At 36.9% G+C, this 26,603-nt stretch overlaps 1 protein-coding gene across 1 annotated transcript in view; it reads left to right on the top strand.

The window, feature by feature from the left end:
* The window catches only part of GABRB1 (gamma-aminobutyric acid type A receptor subunit beta1), a 399,050-nt gene that overhangs the window by 347,351 nt on the left and 25,096 nt on the right, over window positions 1-26,603 (top strand). Inside the window, exons 6-7 of the mRNA XM_082728493.1 lie at window positions 24,852-24,989; window positions 25,163-25,315. Coding sequence (XP_082584619.1) covers window positions 24,852-24,989; window positions 25,163-25,315 — 291 coding nt within the window. The remainder of the gene's footprint in view (window positions 1-24,851; window positions 24,990-25,162; window positions 25,316-26,603) is intronic.

Genomic DNA, 26,603 nt, shown 5'->3' with positions numbered 1-26,603 from the left:
ACACCAAACCCTATTGCCCTGCGCCCTGCAGGGTCATCTTTACAAGGACAGGTCTGTGACCCAGCTCAGCAGAACTCTTCCTCAGAAGACCAAGGCAGGTCCCTTGCATGTACCAAGTCTACTGATGATAGAGTGATCCAAAGCATCAGCTTCAGTTCTGTTGGAAACAGGACCAAGCTTTCTTTCTATTTTTTTATCTTATTTTTTTTTCTTTGGTATCAGGCTTATAGTTTTTTATTTTTTGGTTTATTGCTTTGTTTCCTTTTCTCATTTTTTGGATCAGGCTTCTCTTTCTTTCTTTCTCTTTGAAATCAGGCTTACAATTTTTTGTTTGTCTTTTTGCTTTTTTGTCCCTTTTACTTTTCTTTTCTTGGATCAGATTTTTTTTTTCTTTTTCTTTTTTCAGGGCTGTCTTAACAAACAAATCATAGCACACCTAGTTAACGGTCCAAACACTCCCCAGCGTGGAGGAACTCTGCAGAGGACTGATCTATGGGAAAGGGCAACTGATATAAAATAGGAGAATGCAGACAATATACACCAGAAACATTTCCTGAACCACCAGGCCCTGGACAGTGTATGACCTCTTCTTAATATAACATTACACTCAGGAACAGGAAACATAACAAGTATTCATAATATGCAAAAGATAGAAACTTAAACATAATGACAAGATGGAGGAATACTCCCCAAAAGAAAGATCAAGAAGAAATCACCAGAGATTTGTTCAAAACAGATATAAGCAATAGATCAGAAGAAGAATTTAAAACAATTGTCCTAAAAATATTAGTGAGGCTTGAAAGAAGCATAGAAGACACCAGAGAAACTGTCTGCAGAGATAAAAGACCTAAAAACTAGTCAGGCTGAAATTTTAAAAAAATGCTGTCACTGAGAGGCAAAACTGAACGGCTGTTATCACAACAAGGATGGAAGAAGCAGATGATCATATATGTGATATAGAAGTTAAAGTTATGGAAAATAATGAAGCTGAAAGAAGAAGGAAAGAAAACTATTAGATTGCAAATGTAGACTTAAGGAACTCAGTAGTTCTACAAAGCACAATAATGTCTGTATCATAAGAGTCCCAGAAGAAGAAGAGTGAGAAAAGGTGGCAGAGGGTTTATTTGAACAAATTATAGCTAAGAACTTCCTTACTCTGGGGAAGGAAACAGTCATTCAAGTCCAAGAGGCACAGAGAGTGCCCCTCAAAATCAACAAAAACCTGTCAACACCAAGACAATTTAGTGAACCTTGCAGAGTATGAAGATAAAGAGAATTCTGAAAGCAGCTAGCAACAAAAGGTCCTTAACCTACAAGGGTAGACAAATAAGGTTAGCAGCAGATCTGTCCACAGAAACTTGACAGGCCAGAAATAAGTGGCATGATATATTTAACATGTTAAATGGGAAAAATATGCAGCCAAGATTATTTTATCCAGCAAGGTTGTCATTCAGAATAGAAGAAGAGATAAAGAGTTTCCAAGACAAGCAAAAATTAAAGGAGCTTGCGAACACTAAACCAACTCTGCTAGAAATAGTAAAAAGGACATTTGACCAGGAAAGAGAGACCAAAAGCAACAAAGACTAGAAAGAAGCAGAGAAAAACTACAGGAACAATGACTTTACAGATAATACAATGGCACTAAATTTGTATCTATCAATAATTACTCTGACTATAAATGGACTCAATGCTCCAATCAAAAGACATAAGATATCAGAATAGTTAAAGGGGAAAAAAAAGACCCATCGATATACTGCTTACAAGAGACTTGTTTTAGATCCAAAGACATCTCCAGTTTGAAAGTGAGGGGGTAGAGAATTATGGAAATCAAACGAAAGACAAAGTAGCCATACTTATATCACACAAACTAGATTTTAAGCCAAAGACTCTACTAAGAGGTAGAGAAAGGCACTATCTCATAATAGTGGGGTCTATATAACAAGAAGGTCTAACAATTGTAAATTTATGCCCCAAACTTAGGAGAAGTCATATGTATGAATTGATTAATAACAAACTTAAGAAGATCATTGATAAAAATATAATAATAGGAAGGGACTTTAACACCCTACTCACAGAAATCGACAGACCATCTGAGCAGAAGTTCAATAAAGAAACGGTGGCTTTGAATGGCACACTGAACTAGATGAACTTAACAGATGTACTTACAACATTTCATCCTAAAGCAGCAGAATACACATTCTTTATTTTTTAAGATTTTATTTATTCATTTGACAGATCACAAGCAGGCAGAGAGGCAGGCAGAAAGAGAAGAGGAAGCAGGCTCCCCGCTGAGCAGAGAGCCTGATGTGGGGCTTGATCCCAGGACACTGGGATCATGACCTGAGCTGAAGGCAGAGGCTTTAACCCACTGAGCCCCCCAGGTGCCCCTACACATTCTTTTTGAGTACACATGAAATATTCTCCAAAATAGATCACATACTGGGTCACACAAATCTGGCCTCAACCAGTACAAAAAGATTTGAGATCATACAATGCATATTTTCAGACCACAATGCTTTGAAACTTGAAGTCAACCACAAGAAAAAAATTGGAAAGACTAGAAATACTTCAATGTTAAAGAATATTCTACTAAGGGTATCTGGGTGGCTCAGTGGGTTAAGCCTCTGCCTTTGGCTTACATCATGATCTCAGGGTCATGGAATCGAGCCCACATCAGGCTCCCTGCTCAGTAGGGAGGCTGCCTCCCCTTCTCTCTCCTGCTGCCTCTCTGCCTACTTGTGATCTCTCTCTCTGTGAAATAAATAAATAAAATCTTTAAAAAAAAAAAAAAAGAAAAGAAAAAGAACATTCTACTAAAGAATAAATGGGCTAATCAGGAAATTAAAGAAGATTTTTTTTTAAATGCAGGGATCCCTGGGTGGCTCAGTCATTAAGCATCTGCCTTTGATTCAGGTCATGATCCAAGGGTCCTGGGATTGAGCCCCACATTGGGCTCCCTGCTCAACAGGAAGTCTGCTTCTCCCTCTCCCACTCCCTCTGCTTATGTTCCCTCTCTTGCTATGTTCCTCTTAGGCAAATAAATAAAAAATAATCTTTTATTTTAATAAAGGGGGGAAGCAAATGAAAATAAAAACACAACAATCCAAAATCTTTGGGGTGCAACAAAGGTAATCATAAGAGGGAAGTATATAGCAATACAGCCTTTCCTCAGAAGCAAGAAAACCTTAAGTCTCAACCTAACCTTACACCTAAAGGATCTGGAAAAAGAACAGCAAATAAAACCTAAAGCCAGCAGAAGAAGCGAAATAATTGAGATTAGAGCAGAAATAAATGATATAGAAATTTAAAAAAAAAAAAAAAACAGGTCAACAGAAGTAGGAGATGGTTTTTGGAAAGAATTAAAAAAATCTATAAACCCCTAGCCAGACTTATCAAAAACAAATGAGAAAAGACCCAAATAAATAAAATCATGAATGAAAGAGGATAGATACAACCAATGCCACAGAAATGGAATTATAAGAGAATTACTATAAGCAATTAAATACCAATAAATTTGGCAACCTGGAAGAAATGGATAAATTCCTAGAAACATATGAATTACCAAAACTGAAACAGGAAGAAATAGAAAATTTGAATAGGCCCATAACTAGCAAAAAAATTTAATCCATAATCAAAAATCTCCCAACACACAAGAGTCCAGGGCTAGATTGCTTCCCTGGAGAATTCTATTAAACATTAAAAGAGGAATTAATACCTATTCTTCTGATGCTGTTCCACAAAATAGAAATGGAAGAAAAACATCCAAATACATTCTATGAGGTCAGCATTACCTTGACTCCAAAATGAGACAAAGACCCCACTGACAAGGAGAATTATAGACCAGTATCACTGATGAACATGGTTGCAAAAATTCTTGACAAGATTCTAGCTAACTGAATTCAACAATATATTAAAAGAATTATTCACCATGGCCAAGTGGGTTTTATTCCTGGACTCCAGGGGTGGTTCAATATCCACAAATCAATGTGATACACCACATTACTAAAAGAAAAGACAAGAACCATACAGTCCTCTCAATAGATGCAGGAAAAACATTTGACAAAATACAGCATCATTTCTTGATAAAAACCCTCAAGAAAGTAGGGATAGAAGGAACATAACTTAACATCATAAGTCCATATATGAAAGACCCATAACTAGTATTCATCCTCAATGGGAAAAACCTGAGAGTTTTTCTCCTAAGGTCAGGTACAGAACTAGATGTCCATTCTTATCACTGTTGTTCAACATAGTACTGGAAGTCCCAGCCTCAGCAATGAGACAACAAAAAGAAATAAAAGGTCTCCAAGTTGGCAAGGAAGATACCAAAATTTCACTATTTGCAGATGACATGATACTTTATGTAGAAAACCCAAAAAAAAAAATTGTCAGAGCTGATACATGATTTCATCAAAGTCCACTGCATTTTTATACAACAAGAGTTAATGAGCAAAAAGAGAAATCAAGGAATCTGTCCCATATAAAATTGCATCAAAACCCATAAGATACCTAGGGATAAGCCTAACCAAAGTGGTAAAATATCTATACACTGAAAACTATAGAACACCTATTAAAGAAATTGAAGAAGACACAAAAAAATGGAAAAACATTTCATGCTCATGGATTAGAAGAACAAATACTATTAAAATGTCTATACTACCCAAAGAAATCTACACATTCAATGCAATCCGTATCAAAATCACACCAGCATTTTTCACAGAGCTTGAACAAACAATCCTAAAATTTTTATGGAACCACAAAACACCCCCAAATACCCAAAGTAATGTTGGAAAAGAAAAGTAAAATGGGAGGCATCACAATTCTGGATTTCAAGCTATATTACAAATCTGTAATCATCAAGACAGTATGGTATTGACACAAAAAAATAAAAAAAATAAAGGTCAATGGAACAGAATAGAGAACCCAGAAATGGAGGCACAACTATATAGCAAGCTAATATTTGACAGAGCAGGAAAGAATATTCAATGGAAAAAAGACTCTTCAACAATTGTGTTTGGAAAACTGGGCAGCAACATGCAGAAGAATGAAACTGAACCTCTTATACCACACACAAAAATAAATTCAAATGGGTGATGGGCATTAAGGAGGGTACATGTTGGGTTGAGCACTGGGTGTTATATGTACATAATGAATCACTAAATTCCACTACTGAAACTAATCCTACACTATATGTTAACTAATTTGAATTTAAATTTAAAATTTCAATTAAAAAAACACCCCAAACCCTAATATCTGTAAATAACCATTATTAACTATTTTCATATATATTCTTGATTATATATACACATATGCACATATTTTTAAGATGCTTATTTTCTCTTAACAGCTTACTCTAAATATGTCACCATAAGTTGTTTGGGTGGAGCTTTTTAAATTTCATTTTTAATGTATTCTCCCAAAATATGTTTTATTTATAAATCACCATTTCTTATCATTAAAATTTCTCAGTGAAAAGTAGCATTCCCAACCCTCAAAAAAAAAAAAGGAAAGAAGAATTTTTCAGTAACCATTCAGGCATGGACTCAAAAAGCAATCAAACTAGGTTGCACATGACTTGTCAAACTAAAAATGCCATAAAAATATTCTGAATCGTCTCCAGAGTTTGGATATAAACTGGTGATGAAAATTAAACTACCTAACTGGGATTATCATCTAAACTATTAATCTAGGGTTTCAGGCCAGCAACAACATTGCCAAGGCGATAAGGGTAAAGTAATATTACATTTGGATTAGCTGGTAATTACCTTGGTTTCTACTTGACTTGTTCAGGTCTTATTATCTCCAAAGATAATCTGCATTTTGGGCATAAGGCTATATATAGCATTTTGGGTACATATCAAATTCAGAGATGACCTCTTTCTCTAGGCCTGATTTCATTTTTTTTATTCCTATAAATAAAACATTAATGTACACCTTGAAGAATACCCAATAGATCAAGATTTTTTTTTTAAGATTTATTTATTTGAGAAAGAGAGTACACACAAGTGGGGGGCAGGAGCAGAGGAACAGAATCTTGAAACAGATTCCCCACTCAGTGCAGAGCCCTGTGTGGGGCTCTATCCTACAACCCATGAGATCATGACTTGAGCCAAAACCAAGAGCTGGGAGCTTAACTGATTGAGCCATCCAGGTGTCCCTAGTGCAAGGATTCTTAAATAACATACAATCCTAAATACGATTTTAATACAATCTTTAATGACATTCTGATATTGACATACTAGATTCTCTGCTTATGGGTTAATCATTTTTCCATGTGTTGAAGTGAATGTGGTCATTCCACTGCTTAGAAATATGGGTGTAAAGGACCACAACCAAACAACTATTCAAAATAGTTTTGATCTTCCTTTAAATCCAGAGCAGAAATTACAGGCAGAGGTGGTAACATCTAACCACCATAAAACTCCAGGACATCATCAGATATGCGCTGAACAAACAAGGCCCTTTCCATTCCTTGACAGCAGTATGATGCAGTTTTAGAAGAGTATGTCTCAATTTTAGAAGAGAGTTCTTAAAGAAATTTACAAAGAGTACAAGTTTTATTTGGTTGAAATAGTGTGAAATTTATCTTCAAGAAAGGTGTATCCAGGGTGCTGGAGTAGCTCAGTTGGTTAAGTGACTGCCATCAGCTCAGGTCATGATCCTGGAGTCCCAGGATCTGCTCAGCAGGGAGCCTGTTTCTCCCTCTGACCCTCCCCCTTCTCAGGCGCTCTCTCACTCTCTCTCTCATTCTCTATATCAAATAAATAAATAAATTCTTTAAAAAAGAGAGAGCGAGAGAGAGAAAGGTGTACTCAGATCTTGGCAGGACTTAGAAACAAGAGTTAACAGTCACATTTATTTTCATCATTTGCCCAAGTTATTTTTTTAGGGAAGGAGTGTACAGGGAGTTGGAATATTATTAAATATATACACGATGTAAAAGGGTCTTAAGACTATAAAAAAAACTGACCATACATAAACAACATGGAAAAATCTACTCCATGATTGTTAATGTAAATTGGAAAGAGATAGATAAGAATTTTTTTCTGAAACTTAAAATATGCTCCCTTTGACAATTAAGACAAATAAAATATAAATCGCAGGTGGCTGTTTGTTTTGAGAAAATTTTATTGGTAACAAACATATAAGACAAACATTTCATAATAAGATCTTAGGATTTCCAGGTGCGATTATCTTTCACCCCACCACTGATTTTGGCAATAGAACACCACTAGCTCTTATCTGTGACCAGAAGTTTCCCTAAAACATAGGTACCTACATAAATTAATTAGCACTTATTAAAGGAAATGACATTGTGAAGGGAAGTTTATCATCATGAGACTACAGACTTACATTAGTATCCCAAATGGTTATTGATGGGGACAGAATGGAATATCCCATTCCATTGTTCCAGAAAGAAAGGAAAATTCTAAGATACCTAAGCTGATGAGACTGATTCTGTCTGGGTGGAATTCTAGCCCTGGTCCCCATGGAAGGGAAATCAGTAATTGATGGCAGCAACTCAGTTTCTCTAAACATGAGTCAAAACAGACCTTTCTTATTTGATAGGATCGCAAAATCAGTGAATCAGGAAAATGTGATAAATACAGAAATACAGACTTAAGGCTAAAACAGGCAAATATTAAATGGATAAATTCTGGTGCCACCCTGAAAAGTGCTGATCAAAGACTTTTGATATCAACCTAGAGGGATATTGCCAAGAGCGTGTTACAAGGCTCTATCTTTGTCTCTGCCATTCCGCATTTGTGTCAATCAAGGGAATAATGATAAAAGGCATGTTTATCAAATTTGAAGATAACATGAAACTAAGAGGATGAGCAAATAAGGATTTAAAAAAAAACCTCAATGGGCTAGAACAGCAAGTCAAACTGAATTAGATAACATTTAATAGGGACAATATTAAATCCTATATTTGAGTCTGGAGGGGGAAAAATGTGACTGTCAAATGCTAATTTGAATTTGTGCTGCTGTAGTAGAAGATCCGTAAGACCAGCGACTAAACTGTAAAAATTCCTGCTCCTTGTTAGCCACCCACACAGAGACTACCATGAGTTAGAAAGGCACGGCATGCAGCATAGAAGCAGCTCATCAGCATGGGGCCAGGAAAATGGTAGAGAAGGTCAGAATAGGATCAGACAGATGTTCAGCCTCAGAGATGGCACCTGAATAACCCAAGGGTATATAGCTACTGCAAGCAGCCCCACCTGCCAGACAACTTCATCCTGAGAAATTATAGGTGGCTGGCTAATTTAGAATTCAGGACAGGTAAACAATTAGAGCCAGGAGATCTGACGATCATAGAAGGATTCCCATCAGTGAGCAATTTAAGACAAACTGATATATTCCAAATAAAGAAACCTTGGAAGGAGATCTTAAGCAATGCACTAAAGCCCTATAGGTATCTGGGATATAGCCAAGCCATTTTTCCATCAAGCACCATAGGCAAAGTGTCTTACATGCTGTGAGTTTCTCAAGGGTTCTAAATTATTGGCTCAAAAATACATAGAGAAAACTACAATCTTAGATATATACAATACAGTCTTTAAATTTAATAAAACACACACACATATATATACATATATATACAAAACAAATTATACAATATACAAAACAAATATATACAATAGAATACAATCTTAAAACAAATAGAACATTAATAAATCAGCTAAAACCCAATACTTTTGGGACACTGGGATGGCTAAGTCATTAAGTGTCTGCCTTCAGCTCAGGTCATGATCCCAGAGTCCTGAGATCAAGCCCCACATCAGGCTCCCTGCTCAGGAAGGAGGCTTCCCCCTCTCCCACTCCCCCTGCTTGTGTTCCTTCTCTCACTGTCTCTCTTTCTCTCTCTCTCTTTCTCTCCATCAAATAAATAAATAAATAAATAATCTTAAAAGGAAACCAGTGCTTTTATGGTGACATGTAAAGTATGTTTAATATGGGATGTTAATGCATTTTAATGTAGTTAATGTGTGAAGGTGTCTCCAAAAACAAAGTCCCTGCTGTCTAAAAGTCTTTAAGTGGATATGATCTGCTGTATACAAGGATTAATGGACGAGATGGTATTAAGCAATCAGATATGAAGGAGAAGGACTCTTGAAAAATCACTCTGGGAATTTTCATATTGACCAAACATAGGAGATGCCAAGGTTTGACAGGAACAGTTAGAATCCTGAGAAAACTGACTTTGTTTCTAGTGCACCAGGTCCTAAATCTGGCTGAAAATAAAAGGGCTCTTTAGGGGCTACTTAAGAAACTAGAAAACGTGCCTGAACTCTAAGATTCCAAATCTGAAAGACAACAAGTAATTCCAAAGCTGCTGCTGCTGAATTCCTAAATCAGCCAGGAGTGGTTCAATGACCAGGGTAGGATTAACCTTGGGAGGAAGGGAAAGGAGCCAGATAACTCAGAGAGGTAAAAGAGACAGGGTAGATACGGAACATGGAAGCAACCTGGAAATGACTGAGCAGAGTAAAACTTCATAGACAGGATATCCCAGCAGAGACCAGAGCCAGGAGAATGAAAGACTGAAAGCAATCAGGAGAGGAAAGGTGTCCTCAGAAAATGGGAAGTGCTATCACGGAGAAAAGGCATTGGTTTGTCTTCTATTAACACAAGGGGTAGACAAAGATCCCACAGTGAAGCTCCCCTGGAAGATGAATTTTTACTTATTACAAGGACATATTTCTGATGATCACTTACCAACCTAATGAACAATTGATAGCCATTCCTAGGGACTGGATGACCATTCCAACAGTATATTGTCAAACAGCAGTCAAACATTAAGTGGATTGCTGCACAGATTTGTACTTAAGGTCTTTTAATACTGTGGAAAACACTTTAAAAATATGTCTTCCAGAGTATCTCATGGTTTGTCTCCCTCTCTGATTTCTTCCCTTTCAGTTTTCCCTCCCTTCCCCTGCAGTCCTCTGTGGTGTTCCTTATGTTCCACATATGAGTAAAACCATATGATAATTGTCTTTCTCTGCTTGACTTATTTTACTTAGCATAATCCCCTCCAGTCCCATCCACGTCAAAGCAAATAGTGGGTATTCATCCTTTCTGATGGCTGAGTCATATTCCATCGTATATATGCACCACATCTTTTTGGTGGTGTTGTTGGGTTAGTCACCATACTATACCTCATTAGTTTTTGATATAGTGTTCCAAGATTCATTGTTTACATATAACACCCAGTGCTCCATGCATTGTGCGCCCTCCTTAATACCCACCACCAAGTTCACCCATCCCCTCAAGCCCCTCCCCTCTAAAACCCTCAGTTTGTTTCTCGGACTCCTCAGTCTTTCATGTGAACCACATCTTCTTCATCCATTCATCTGTTAAAGGACATCACATCTCCTTCACAGTTTTGCTTTTTCTGGACATTGCTGCTATGAACATTGAGAGGCATGTGCCCCTTTGTTCATTACATCTGTATCTTTGGGATAAATATCTAGTTAGAGACTCTGGACTTGGGGGAAAAAAACTGAAGGTTACAAAGGGGAGGTGGATGGGGGATGGGGTAACTGGATGATGGGTATTAAGGAGGGCACATGTTGGGATGAGCACTGGGTGTTATATGCAATTGATGAATTATTGAGCACTACATCAGAAAATAATGATGTACTATACGTTGGCTAACTGAACATAATTTTTAAAAAAGATATTGATAGATATATAGATATCTCTATATGTATCTTCCATAGTTTGTTTACTGCTTCTTAGGATATCACAGAGGTACAGATGTGGGTGAGAAATGAATCCAAAGTAGCTTTTAGAATAAATGCTTAACAGATTTGGAGCCATTGGAAGGATTACACCCATTTGGCATCTTTATCTGTTGCTGAGATGCACAATTACAAATATCTAACAACCTTATAATATAAAATATCTACACAGCTACAAGAACAGAGATATTGATAAACTCCTAATATTTCTGCCCTCATGTAGAAGGAGAAGGAAGAACTGGGGAGTGGCAGACTATTAGCTTTATTTCAATGGGTCATTTTCTAACAATGGTTGAAGTATGATGATGAGTGTGATCTCAGACACTTCCAGTAAGTACAAGTAGAGACTGATGGCTCCTAAAACTGGAACAACCACTGTCCACTCGACATTTCTTATTTGATGACACCTAAAAGAGAAAGAAAGAGATCTCTCCTCTAACTTTTGAACAAAAGCCCCAGATTTCTCTAGAAGTGAGCCAATCTGGGTCACCTCCCTATTTCCAAGAAATAATTTGATCAGGGGATTGCTGTCAGCTGAATTATTGCCTAACCTTCAGCCAGTCACCACAGCAAAGGGGATGATATTTTAACAATGGACCTAAGCCAATCAGGCTCCACACCAGGAAATGGTGAGGTGAGGCTACAGCTGCTCCACGAGGGAAATACATTTCCTCCCACCCACTCATGGATTAGAAGCTTAAATATCTATATTATCTTAAACACAATGTAAGTACAAATTTAGACCATCCTGTCATGTCTGTTACACACAGTGGGGAGTAATTTTTATTTTCAGATTGGAAAATATATCCAAAATAGAGTGTTTCAAGTAATAAAGTGAAACACTAACATCCCAATCCTTCTACATTTGTACAAGCTCCGTGCATCTTTATTCAGTGACATCAACTTAATTTTATCTGTACATTCTGCACCACTAAGAAGTCCCCAGAGGCTGAGAGGAAATTTTAAGAGCTTCTGTGTAGTTATTGTTGCTAGGAAACAATATCCTTGGTATCCAAGTGTTCAGGCTTTGAGGCGCTGTGTGAAGTCACTGCTTCATAAAGGAAAGCCTTTGGTAAATAGGTTGTTTCGATGTGAGTAAATTGATGTTCACCCTCTGTGGCAAAATGTTCTTGTGTAACCTTTGGATAATAGTGTATTTCTAGGCCTCTATTCTTTCCTTTGGATCCAGCTGCCATCATTGCTCTCATGAGACCTCAAACTTCTTCTTGAAATGGAGTGAGCATTTTCTTTTTCCCCTGAATCATTTGTAATTATCTCAGTGCCTTGAACACTAAGCCTAATGGGTTTTAGTTAAACAAAGTACAAGTGAACTTGGAAATAAAGACCCAGACCACTGACCATATAAACAGTTGAATATTATTAAAATCTGTATTGGTTGATGGACATATTCCAGCTCTTTTGTGGTGCATGGCACCGAAGTGGGAGTCAAGGAGAGCTGCTGTCTTGGCTCACCCACTGCCTTCTCTTCTCTCAACCCTAAGCTACAGACTATCTCTAGACTTTTAGTTCTAATTATTGCTTACATTTCTCCTATAGGATCCTATGACTCAAAAAACCAGCTTGAGGTTGTAATTTATCACCTAATTACTCAGTTAGCCTAAAATTAACAAGCAGCTTTTCCCATTTCCTTGATGTCTAGATCCACCTGCAAGGCCCCCTGTGAGCAGAATCGTCTTAATCAAGGAGTAAATCCAGCTCAAGAATGCTACCGTATCAAGTTACCCGTATCAGGTTACCAGGTTGGGGCAACAAACTTAAATCTCTAAGCTGCAAACAATATTCACTAATTCATTTTTTTTTTAAATATATATTAGATACTTCCTAGACAGAATCTGTCCTACTAGGCATCACGAATTTTTTTTAAAACGGATAAAGAAAGGTCCTTGCTTTCATAAAGTATATATAATGAGGGATGGAGGACACAAGTGGCAGAGATAAACACAAAGCTACATAAACAAATGAAATATTTCCATGTTCAGATGTACTATGTAACTGACAGGATCCCATCAAGAAAGCAGAAACTACTCCAGTTTTCTCTAAAAGGTAATTTAGAGAGCATTAGTTATAAAAATTAGAAGGGCTGGAAAAGCAAAAGGGAGGAAAAATGATTGCTAAACTAGCAAAAGACAGAAACAGCAGATGCCCCCTGTGCTGGAGGCCCTGAGTCTGAATCTGCTGAGATCCTATTAGAGATGCTGTTCTGGATACCTGTGAAGTTGCCAAAAGAGTGCAGCCTCTTTCTCAGTGTCAGGTTATCTGGAATCACCCTACTGCCCCAGCAGCAATCACCAGCCACTGTGACAATATCACACTGCTGGAGCCAGAATCCAGAACCCTCCCTTCCCTTCCATATTTTAAGCTTGAGCCAGTTCTTCCAAGGGCCAACATCTAACAGGAAACCAGATAGACAGGGATCCCAGACCCAGCAGTACAGTGGTGTATAGAAAGTAAGGTACAGAAACACCTAATGAATGGTTAGCAAAAGCCACAACAGAGGTTTTAATGAAAAGCTCTGGTAATCCCAAACCTGACACAAATAGTTCTTCCCTAGAAGAAAAATAGAATATATCAGTCCAGTTTCTATTGCAGATAACAGAAGCCCAGTGGGCTAACTTAAGCAGAAAGAGATTTAATAGAGGAAATAAATTAAAGGACTTATGAAATTGAAGGTCTAAAGTAGTAGGTCTAGGCTTATAAAATTAAAGGACCTATAAAATTAAAAGACTGAAGTATTAGGTCAGGCTGGGCCACTGAACAGGACTCCCAGAGCCACAGGGCAAACTGGCCCTCCAAGGGCACAGACAGCACCACTACAATGAGGAGGCTGATAATCAGGTAGCTTCTACCACCATTGTTGATCTGAGGACCACTAAAGCTAAAACCAGAATTCCTGGTTCCTGAGCCATCTATACTAATATATGAGCTGTGCTAACAAAATGAATACCTCAAATACCACCTCTGACATCAGGTGGTAACCTAAATCTTATCCACACCATTGGTTGCAAGTTAGTTGTTGTCTTTGCTGAAGGAGATCAGAACACATGCTAAAGAAAGCCAATATACACAGTCTCTGACACAGGAGGAATTCTGGGGTGAAATATATAGCATGTTAGGTTACATTTTTACAAGCTCCCAGAGAACAAGAGCCCTGAAAGTTTTAGCGCTATATCTCCAGTACCTGGCACATAGTAAGCACTCAATAAATATCTACTCCTTGAATGAATAGAGACATGTGCACAGGTTAGTGCCTGGTTGCTGTGTTAAGGTTGGTAACACAAAGCCGGGAATCCTAATGATAAGAACCAAGAATTCAAGAGTCTACAAATTTGTATTAGCCGCTGACTATATGCTCGAAACTTGGTACATAGGCTAGACACTGGAGTACGAACAGAAATGAAAACCAGTCCCTGACCTCAAGGAACTCGGAGCCTGGTGGGAGAAAGACAAATAAGTCAAGTTTTGGTTTTGTGCTTTGTTCAAGGCAAACACGTAGACGGGTTGATAAAAGTCAACTGGGAGCAGGAAGAGCTATGACTAGTTGCCTTAGGTATCTGCCTACACTTCTTCCTACACTCAATCATGGCTACCAATCACTTTACTCTTCTCATCCCACTTTTACCTTCGCATAATGAAATCTTTGAAGATTTTATAATGTTTGTATATATTTAACTTTGCCCTTTAAATTTCAGTTTTCCTGCCAGAATTGAGTTGCTTATTGAGTAAATTTTATGAAGTAAATCACAGTTTCCCACTGACATCATGCTAGTTTTATGTTATTCCCTCCACATCTTATTCACTCTACATCTTATTCCCCCTGGCAGGCAGGCCTGCTCCACCCATCTGGCCAAATCTTCTGCAAAACCATCCCTAACTCCTGAGGTCAAAAATTTGCTCATCCTGCTATTAGACCACGAGATCCTAAAGAACAGTGTCAAGTCTGACCCACTATATATCCTTAATGCCTAGAATAGTGCTTGATACATAGTAGACACACAGAATATGTATATTGGAAAGTTAGATATAGTTTCCATTGATTTGCCGTGGCAGTTTAGAGGTAGTTGGTATTTGTGCTTCATCAGAGGTCCTGATGGGTATCCAGGAAGAGGAGAGTTTGAATCCAGTGCTCTCCATGGCAGGGGAGAAGAGTCAGCAAAGACCTTACAGTAGAGCATTCAGGAAGGGGAAGTGAGCAAGCAGGTGTCTCTGATAAGCAGCCCATAGACGCTAACATATAGAACCTGTGTCTGATCAGCCCTGTTTTACTCCTACTAGAAACTGACCACCCAGGGCCACAGAGTAATGATGCAGGCTTAATGAGGTCAAAAGCTGTAGATGAATCCATCCCCAAACTGGGACAAGGCCAAGGGTTTGTGTTCAGGCTTTGACCTATAAATAGTGTGTCTCTTCAAGAGAGTCTCTAGATATTAGGTTTAAGAACTTCCTCCCTAACAAATACTTATAGTTCAAATACTCTATGTTGCCAACTAGAAGTATAATCCTGTGTAGTCTAGCTCAGAACAGGACAGTGTCTGTTTGGGAAATGTAAGAAGCCTAACAAGAATCTTTCTGAATGAAAATCACTCTGGCCCCATATAAAGGTGAGCAAAGGGTATGAGATATGCTAGTCTAACCCACTGAGCCACTCAGGTGCCCCTGAGATATGCTAGTGTAAACCCCACATTCGGATCAAGTCAGGCAAGAAGAGAGCTTTAAACTTGGGGTATATTGTCTTGGCTTCTTTAAATAATTTTTTTAAATTTAATTTATTTTTTATTTATTTAGGTTTATTTTTATTATTTATTTTTTATAAAATTTTTTAATAATTTTTTATAATTTTTTTATAAAATTTATTTAAAATTTTTATAAAATTATTTATTTTAATTTAAGAATAATTTTAAATTGTATGTATTTTGATTCCATCTATCATTTTGAAAAAGCTTACCTCTCATACCACCTTCCTGAATGGATGCTGCTGAGACATTTTTCATCCCATAACAAAGATGTATGGGAGAAATGTTTCCCAGGCCTAGCATCAGTACTTCTCCTTCTTCCAAGCCCATAGGTTTGTTTGCATCTCAGGGGCATTGTGAAATTTTTAACTGATCTGATTCTGTGTGGATAGAAGGCACTTTTATGGCCCTGAAGAGAGACAGGTCCGGATGATCCTGGAATCTCATTTCCTCCTTCCTGGCACACAGCAGACTCAGCAGATCTCAGTTAACCTGAGAGAACACAGGCTGATCCCAGCTGCTGAGTTCTGAAGGCTCTGCCTGTATGTATAACCAGGCCACTTCCTCCACCAGGACCTTCCATTGTCACAGTCCCCTAGTCAGTTACAAATGTTTAGCCATCCTGTAGGAAGTCAAGTATTACAAGGCCGGGCTCCTCTCTGTTGGAATCTTGGCTACAGCACACCCAGTCTACCCCTGAGGAGCCTGAGCTGAAGGATAAGGAGAATTGGGGGAAATTTGCACTCTACTACATCTCTGCCGGTAAAATTTTCTCAAATAAACTCCATTGTAGATCTTCTCCATGTCCTTTTTTTTTTTTTTTTAACTTAGCATTTTGCTTTTTTAACATACACAATTCAAAAATCAAAAAATATTAAGATAAATATAGTGAAAATTGCCCTCCTATCCCTAGCACCCCTCTACTTAGTGCCCCCAAAGGAAATCATCAGTATTGGTCTGTCATCTGACCCTCCAGAGTTTGTTTAGACATATACTAGTATATTTAACTATATTTTAGCTTTTCCCGTATTTTTCACACATGTGTTAACATGTTATACCTGAACTTAGTTAGGGTTGGTTTTTTTTTCATTAAAGGTAGTATTGGAGAGCTTTTCATGTTATATGTAGGAACTTCCTCATTCTTTTTTCCAATTTACAACAGTACATTAACATACCATAATTTAGACCATTACTCCTATTAGGGGGCATTTATATTGTTTCAAATATTTCATTATTAGAAACAGTGTTATAGGTGCACCTTGGTGGCTCAGTCAGGTAAGCATCTGACTTTGGCTCAGGTGAAGATCCCAGGATCCTGAGATCAAGCCCAGCAGTGGGCTTCTTGCTCAGCAGGGAGCCTGCTTCTCCCTCTCCCCCAGCCCCTCCCCACTGCTTGTGCTCTCGCTCTCTCTGTCAAATAAATAAATAAAATCTTGAAAAAAGAAAGTGCTATGATGAATAATTCTGTACACACACTCTTCACAATTAGGCAATTCAATCATTGGGATAGATTTCTAGAATAGGAATTTCTGAGTCAAAGATACATACATAAATATCTGTGATAGAGAAGCCAAACTGCATTCTACATGTGTTTTAGCCAATTACATATTTATTACCAGCAATATATGACAGTATTTGCTTCTCCACATGCTCAGCAACACAATTAATTTATGGATTTTTGTCAAACTGTCAGGCAAAGAAATGTGTTTCAATATATAATCTTAGTTTTAATCTGTATCTGTCTTATTATGGTTGAGATTGGGCATTTTCCCCTTTTTAATGAACTGTCTTTTAATATCCTTTTCCATTTTGGTATTGGGTTTTTGGTTCTTTTTTTGTTTGTTTGTAGAAACTATACATTAAGAAATGTAGCACCTCTCTGCAATAGGCACTACAATTTTTTTTTTTAAGATTTTATTTTTTTATTTGAGAGAGAGAGCTGAATGAGAGAGGGAATACGAGTGGAGGAGGGGCAGGGGGAGAGAGAGAAGCAGGCTCCCCTCTCAGGAGGACCCAGAGGACCCAGAAGCAGGGGATCATGACCTGAGCCAAAGGCAAACGCTTAAGGATCCGTCCAAGCACCCCCACTGCAGTTACTTTTTGTTTATTACTCACTTTTGATGTTGTTTATGGGGTTGTGCCATGCCTTCTTTTTATAATGTGGACAAAACTGTCATTTTTTGTGTCTTCTGGTTGTTGTAATACAGTTTAAAAAACTTCTCAATGCCAGGATTATAAAAGAATTCTCCCTTGTTTTCTTCTAATACATACATGGTTTTATTTTCTAGAAAACTACAATTAATTTGAAGTTGAAAGGAAAAGTGAATTGGGGGAATCTGACGGGGAGAGGGACCCTGAGAGACTGTGGACTCTGAGAAACAAACTGAGGGTTTTGGAAGGGAGCAAGATGGGTGAGCCTGGTGGTGGGTATTAAGGAGGGCACGTATTGCATGGAGCACTGGGTGTGGTGCATAAACAATGAATCTTGGAACACTGAAAAAATAAAATGAAATTTAAAAGAATAATAATAGCAATACATGGAAGGAAACACAAGTTCAAACTAATTTTTTCCAGTAGCTCTCCTGTTTTTTTTTTTTTTATGAATTTATGAAACTATCGTTTTCCCAATTTTTCAAGGTGCCAGTTCCATCATATACTAAATCCCTCTGTTCCTTTGACTCTGGTTTTGAATTTCCAACTGTGGCCCATTGATCTCTCTGTCTTTACCAGCATTAGAATAATACTATTATCAAATCTGAAGGTTGTTAGTACCTTTTACACCAATAGGACTAGGTGTCCTTTATCTCTTTTATTTTTTAGAGTTTTCTTGGAATGTCTCATTTGTTTATTTTAACGTTTGAATCATTTTGTTCAGTTTCCAGAACAAAAAGCCTATTGTTATAGGTAATCACATTAAATTGTAAATGAACTTATGATGTTGAGTCTTTCTATTCAAAAACATGAAATGCCTCTTTATTTGTTTAAGGCTTCTTTTGTGCCCTGAAAGATTGTTGTAAATGTTGCATATGCCTTGCATATTTTTCAGTTTATTACTAGATATTTTGTCTCTATTTTTAAATGAGTTTTTTCTTATACTATATAATATGCTATATATTATAAATTATTGTTTTCATACCTATAAGCTACCCAATTCTATATAGTAATTTTGTACTCTATTACCATACAAAATCCTATTATTTATAATAATTATTCAGTTAATTCTTTAGGGTTTACTGAGCATACAATTGTATAATTTGCAAACATTGATAGTTTAACCAGTTGCTTTACAACTTTACACTTGAATTCTCTTTCTCTTGCTTAATGCATTGGTTAGTATTTCCAGAGCCCTCTTAAATAAGAGCCCTGGTGGGTATTAAGGAGGGCACGAATTGCATGGAGCACTGGGTGTGGTGCATAAACAATGAATCTTGGAACACTGAAAAAAATAAAATAAAAGTTAAATAAATAAATAAGAGTATTGGTAGTGGACACTCTTATCCTGTAACTCTATGGAAATATTCTAGTGTTTCTACAATAAACACGATGCTGGCTTTGAGACGGAGATAGAGACTGAGATAGATCTTACTAGGTAAGGAGGTATCCATCTATTCATACTTACTGAGTGTTGTTGTTTTGTTAAAAGATTGAATGGTTATTCTATTTTGTCCAATGCCCTTTTGGGTACCTGAGTAAATAATATACTTTCTTCTCTCTAAATCTGTTATAATGAGTATATTACTGGAATTTTCTAATATTGAACATTTTGCACTCTTAGAATAAATGCCACTAGTTGTGCTTTATTTTTTTAATGTACTGCTGGATTTTGTTCAATAATATGCTCTACTTACTTTATGAAAATAATTTGGAAGTATTCATTCTCAGCCATTACTTTGGAACTATTTAAGTAGTAATAGAATTATAAATTCTTAAATATTTGAGTCTAGTGGGGGTTTGCTTGTTTGTAGGAAATGAAATCAAGCTATTTTGATCTTCTGCCTTGGATTTGAACTTTAGAAAATGCTTTTCTTACAAGAGAATTATCCATTTCATTCAGATTTTCTAATTTATTTGCACAGACTTAACCAAAGTAGACTTATGATTCTTTACAATTCTCCTGTTTCCAAGGTGACTTCTCTTATTATGTGTTATTTATCCATCCTGATTCATTTATTTAGTCAGATTTTTCTGTGGAATAGTTTCCTCAAACAGGTCCCTGAGTGATATGTTCTGTGATCTTTGTATATTGTCTCTGGAAAGAAGCAGTATTTTGGCAGGGAATGGGACTCTTGGATCTCAGATTTGCTGTCCTTTTTGCCTATCTATACTCTAAATATTCTATAGATGTTATTCCATAAGCTTTTCTTTTCCATATAAGAAGCCCATTATGTTTTTCTTTGAAAATATCTTGTACTTCCTATGTGGAAAATTCTAAGATTATTCTTTTACTCTTGGAGCTCAGGAATGATATCACAATTACTTAATATAATGAACCCTTTAGTTTGTTAACTACTTTATTCTTTAAGCTCAAGAGAATTTGTGTCTTCTTTTTGTTTATATGGCTCCTCTTCTTCTTTCAAGAATGCCTACTGTTTATATATAAGATCTCCTAGATGAGTCCTTCAAAGCCATTATGCTTTCTTCATACTTTATAAAACTCTATAATTTTGTTCTCTTTTGAGATATTTCTCTCAAACTTTCTTCTAAGACATTAATCTGGCCTCACCAGTAACCATCTTCTCAATTATCTCAAACATCTTTTATTAAAATCTATTGGTTTTAGTACAAGGAAAGTTTTTGTGCTCTAATCAAATATACTTAATCATATATTTTCTTAAGTGTTCCTATATTTCTAGTAAGGTGGGAAATGAAGAGTTCAGACTATTGTCTACTTCCTCCAACGGTTCTTTTCACTAGGGGTCATCTACTTTGGTTGTTCTGCTTGCTTTTCTTCTATAGGACTATCAGATTCCATTATATGCATTGTTGTTTCTTCCTACATACAACTTGGGGTTTGGGCCCAGAGAACCATAAATAGAAACAATATTCTAGGGGGAAATTATGGTGAGCTCCTGGTAAGTTGTCATTCTCCTGCTGATGCATCAGGAGGTGATCTCTTTTTCTGAGACAGCCTACCTTTTTAACTCTCACACCTCTCCTTAAAGGACTGAAAAAACAATTCCTCCAGTCACATGGATGTTAGTACCCTTTATTTAGTAGGCCCAAAGAGCCCTTATACCCAGCTTTCTAACTTAATCTCACATTCCCCAGATCCTACTATATGCAGGACTTTGAATTAGAAGTGGAAGGGAGACCAGCGGGGTTGAATTTAAGCTGTCACATTGCCACTAGCCATTTTCCTTCAAAGAGGAGGTTCTCATTCTAAAACCTGTAAATGTATCAACATGGACAAGACTGGAGGAGATTATGCTGAGTGAAATAAGTCAAGCAGATTGAGTCAATTATCATATGGTTTCACTTACTAGTGGAGCTTAAGGAATAACATGGAGGACATTGGGAGCTGGAGAAAAGAAGGGAGAAGTCGGAGAGGGAGATGAACCATGAAGAGATGATGGTTTCTGAGAAGCAAACTGAAGGTTTTGAAGGGGAGGGGTGTGGAGGGTTGGGTGAGCCTGGTGGTGGGTATTAAGGAGGGCACATGCATGAAGCACTGGATGTGGTGCATGAACAATGAATTCTGGAACATTGAAAAAGTAAATAAATAAATAAACCACAATCAATCAATAAACAAACAAACAAATAAATAAGTAAAACCTGTAAATGGGATCCAGGGGGATCCATGATCCTCTGAAATTACCATCAAATTATATTTATTTATGTATTTATCTATCTACACATATATATGTGCGTGTTTCTGTGGAGTTTTGGGAAAGGTTTTTTTTTTTTTAAAAGAATTTACTTCTCTTAGAGCAATTGTATTTTCACAGCAAAATTAAGAGGAAGATACAGAGATGTCTCATATAGCTCTGCCCCTGCCCCTACACAGCTTCCCCATTATCAACATCCTCCGCCTGACTGGTGCACTAGTTACAACTGATGAATCTACATGGACACATCATAATCACCCCCAAGTCCATAGTTGACCATTGGATTCCTTCTTGGTGTTGAGCATTCTGTGGATTTGGACAAATGTATAGACATGTAGCCACCATTATAGTTTCATACACAGTATTTTCACTGTCCTAAAGGCCTCTGTGCTCTGCCTATTCATCCCTCCACACCCCCAACCCCTGTCAATCACTGATCTATTGTCTCCATAGTTTTGTCTTTTCTTAAATGTCACATAGTTAGAATCATACAGGACGTGGCCTTTTCAGACTGGCTTCTTTAACTTAGTAATATGCATGTACGTTTTCTCCATGTGTTTTCCTGGCTTGACAGCCATTTTTTTTTGCTACGTAATATTCAATTATCTAAAGGTACCACAGTTTATTTATCCATACACCTACAAAAAGACACATGTTTTGGTTGCTTCTGAGTTTGTGCAATAACGAATAAAGCTTCTCTAAACATATGCATGCAGGTTTTTGTATGATTAAAAGTTTTCAACTCCTTTGGGTAATCACTGTGGAGCACAATTGATTACTTGATCACATGGTAAAAGGATGTTTAGTTTTTCAAGAAACCACAAAACTGTCTTCCATAGTGGCTGTATAATTTTAATTCCCACCAGCAATGAATGTGAGTACCCATTGTGTCACATCCTCACCAGTATTTGGTGGTGTTAGTATTCCAGACTTTAATCCATTCCTATAGATGTGTAGTGGTATCTTACTACTATTGTTTTGATTTCCATTTCCCTGAAAATATATAATATTGAGCATCCTTTCATATGCTTATTTTCCATTTGTGTATGTTCTTTGGTGAGGTGTCTGGCCCATTTTCTAATCAGGTTGCTCGTTTTCTTATTGTTGAGTTTTAAGTGCTCTTTGTGTATTTTGGATAGCAGTCCTTTATCAGATATGTCTTTTACAAATATTTTTCACCCAGTCTGTGGGTTGTCTTCTCAGTTTCTTGAGTTCAGAAGTTTTTATCAGATTCTCAAAATAATGTTAAGAATCACAATTTTATAGGGGCACCTGGGTGACTCAGTGGTTAAGTGTCTGCCTTTGCCTCAGGTCATGATCCCAGGGTCCTGGGACCTGCTGAGCAGGGAGACTGGTTCCCCCTTTCTCACTCCCTCTGCTTGTGTTCCCTCTCTCTCTGTCTCTCTCTGTGTCAAATAAATAAGATCTTAAAAAAAAAAAAAAAAAGAATCACAGTTTTATAGACCCATACCTGAATTTGGTACAAATCCCCAATATACCAATAAGTCAATATGCCAATAAGATGTAGATCATTCTAAACCAGCAGGTAAAGAAGGTTTCACAGCCTCTCTGACACCTGGAATTATAGTTAAAAGTAAATATCATCTATTTCTGTGTCTGCACTTGGAAGACTGCCATTTCAAGAAAAGGCAAGTTCTTGGACCTAGAAGGAAATGGCTTAAAAAGAAATAAAACAAGATATATTGAAACATACTACAGTAAATAATAACCTCCATAGAGTGGCAAAAGTAACAAATATAAAAGAGATGTGGGTTCAAGAGTTAAGGAATAAGAATTCAAAAAAGAGCTTTTTGAAGACAAGTTAGGGAATTTTAAAGTAATAAAGTTAAGACAGGTTTATTTCCCTTCAAAAAAAAAAAAAAAAAAACCCAAAGCTTAAAGTTTTTTACATTCTTGCAGTGTTATGTTGATGGTGATCCTTTGGCACTTGGCACTGCACTTCTAAAGTTTAAATATATTGGGTTTTTTTAAATCTCTTTAAAAATACATTACTGACTTTAATCAAAAGTAGGTCAGCATAATGTTTACTACATTATATGGTTATCTTTGAAACACAAGCCTTAGTCATTCTAATGGAAAAAAGATTTGATGCTTTTTTATTTCAGGTGAATATAAATAGAAAGTGAACTTAGGACTATCTTCTTTGTCTCTACCAAATAGAAAGAAACAAATATACCCTTCCATATGCTTAAATGACTTTTAGATTTTTAAATATATCCATAGATTGTTTTTATTGTTTTTAAGATTTTATTTATTTATTTGACAGACAGAGATCACAAGTAGACAGAGGGGCAAGCAGAGCAGGGGCCAGGGAAGCTGAGCAGAGAGCCCAATGTGGGACTCCATCCCAGGACTCTGGGTTCATGACCTGAGCTGAAGGCAGAAACTTTAACCCACTGAGCCACCCAGGCACCCCCGTACATTGTTTTTATACAAGCTAGTCTTTTATATGAACATAACCTAGCTAAACTCCTGGCAAGTGGGAATAGAAGTGGAAAGGCTAGACCTTTCTAATGCAATCTACAATCCTCTACACATTCCTCTTAAATTAAGAAAAGCTCACCTTCATAAATATTAAGCTATAAAGTTACTATCAAGAATTCATAGTTTTTCTACACTTGTTGCAGTGAAAATCATAATGTATAGAATTACTGATCACCCTAAGCTAATGTAATATTGTATATGAACTATAATTCGATTCTTAAAATTTAGTGAAAAAATTCATGTAGTTCTTAATATCTCCCCTATATATTAGATATAATAAAAATACATAAATGGAAGTTTACCTAATTTTCTAAAAGAAATGTGTATTTCTTTTTTTAAATGTCTTGATCATATAATAATTACATACAAATTTGGTCTTTCATTATACTTCATTTTTTATCCTTCCTGTTTCCCTTTTAATAAATATGTGCTCAATGATTATTACTTATTGTTGTTATATGATGCATAATAAAAATCTATGCTCAAGGTACTAGAATCCAATTATCCTTTTTTCTTTTTTAATTTACCTTAGAGAGAGGGAGAATGCATGTAAGCAGGTGGAGGGGCAGAGGGAAAGAATCCCAAACAGACGCCCCACTCAGTGTGGGGCCAAATGTGGCATTCTATCTTGACACTGAGATCATGACCTTAGCCAAAATCAAGAGTCAGGCATTTAACCAACTGAGCTACCCCCAGGCACCCCTAGCTATCCTGTTATCTAACCAAAGAGTTCCCATTAGTAGATGCAAAGGAAATAACTATGGAGCAGTGATAACAGATATTACTGAATGATCACAGAGTTTATGTCCAGTAAAGTTGGATACATCCGTCTTATCACCACAGCCACAACCAGCCCATCAGGAATAGTGTTCATTGTGAGACCTATATGCCATCCAGATAGAAGGCATTGTCGTTTGACCACCACTTGCTGGGGATTTCCTCTCCAGCTCCTGAACTGTCTTCAAAATGAATTTCTAGACCAAAGAAGCTCTGTTTAACTATGCTATGTTTCTTGGTTTCAGATGGCTATACCACTGATGACATTGAGTTTTACTGGAATGGAGGAGAGGGAGCAGTAACAGGAGTTAATAAAATTGAGCTTCCTCAGTTTTCAATTGTCGACTACAAGATGGTATCCAAGAAAGTGGAGTTCACAACTGGTGAGGATATTTCCCCCAAAATGAACCAGGGGTACTGTGAAATTAAAGAAGATGATTCCTACCAAATGGAGATCTGATTTTTTTTTCTTTTTTCTTTTTCCTTTCCTTTCTTTTCTTTTTTTCTTTTCTCTTTTTCCTTTCTGTCTTTTTCTTTTTTTTTTTTTTAAACTCAGGGGCATATCCACGACTGTCACTAAGTTTTCGTCTCAAGAGAAACATTGGTTACTTCATTTTGCAAACCTACATGCCTTCCACACTGATTACAATTCTGTCCTGGGTGTCTTTTTGGATCAACTACGATGCATCTGCAGCCAGAGTTGCACTAGGTAATGCATTCCCAACACTGCAGAGCTGGTAGGATTTAGCTTCAACCAACCAACCAACGATAGAAAATATAGGCAAGGGCTTCTCTCAGAGCAAGTCAAAGAATGAGATTACCATAATAGTCCTTGATAGCAAAGCACCTAAGGGTAAGCATTTTTAGGATGAATGTTTTACAATGCAATATCTTTTTAGCATTTTACAAAAAAAAAAATCTTGGAATATACTCAATACTAATCAATACTAACCGTATAAGTGCTTCTTAGAATCTATTTAAATTCTCATTAAGCCAATTTTTACCAACTTTGTGATGATTTCCTCGTTGGTCCCTGCTTTTTACAGTGAAGAACATTTACAATTAGTTATTCTCAAATGGATTTGGTAAAGCTAAACCTTGTGACTATTAACAAGCTATTAAATTGTTGGGCAATACTATCTTTCAAACATTAACTGAAGTTAACTCGTGGGGATCTGAGTTTCTGTTAAATGTAGCTCATCACACTCGAATAAGGCACAGACATTCATCAACTAGATTAATGATCTGTGATCAGGATGAAATAAAAATGGTTTCCTTCCTTAGGGAACAAAATACAAAATTAATCTTGCCATGGTTGAGTAATTGCTGCAAGCTGAAAGGCTATATTGGAGACTTTAAAGGGCTCCTTGGAAAGTTAGAATATGAAAGGTCTGTTTGATGAATCTGAACATGTGTGGGTCTGCTTCATTATTTGATCCTAGAGCCCCTTCAGTTATCACTTTCTAGGGCTTATTCTCATGGATGGGTACTTGTGAGCACACACACACACACACACACACACACCCCACACCCCAAATACGTAACAGCATTATTTCCAGCTAAGCTGACATCTACATCACTTCTTTTGAGATAGCTCAACTGGGTTAGATGCTCAGCCCACACTTTCACACCTAGACTAATTGTCATCTCTAGAGCTAATTTCTAATGGTTGAGTAATTTCTAATGGCTCACAAAGTCAAGTTCTAGCAGCCCCTTCTCAACCTTTGAACATTCCAAAACTAAGGAAAGCCAACCAATAGTTTGCCCCATCAGAGGTATGAATCTGCACATATTATTTGACTACAAACATGAGTACGTGTATAACAGGGTTAAGGAATAAACAGTGGATGATGTCCACAGCAGGAAATAATAACTATCAAGGTCGTGAATTGTGGTTCTCTTCACAAGTCTGTCCTCAAAGCTCATGATATTTTGATTAGAGATGTCATCACATAAAAATGCTGACTTAATCCTTTCTTTAAAATGTAAAATCGGTG

The sequence above is a fragment of the Mustela nivalis genome (genome assembly GCF_964662115.1).
Source record: "Mustela nivalis genome assembly, chromosome: 4".
Classification (NCBI taxonomy): Eukaryota; Metazoa; Chordata; class Mammalia; order Carnivora; family Mustelidae; genus Mustela; species Mustela nivalis.
Note: the sequence above shows the minus strand (reverse complement) of the source record. Positions and strands in the feature narration are given on the sequence as shown.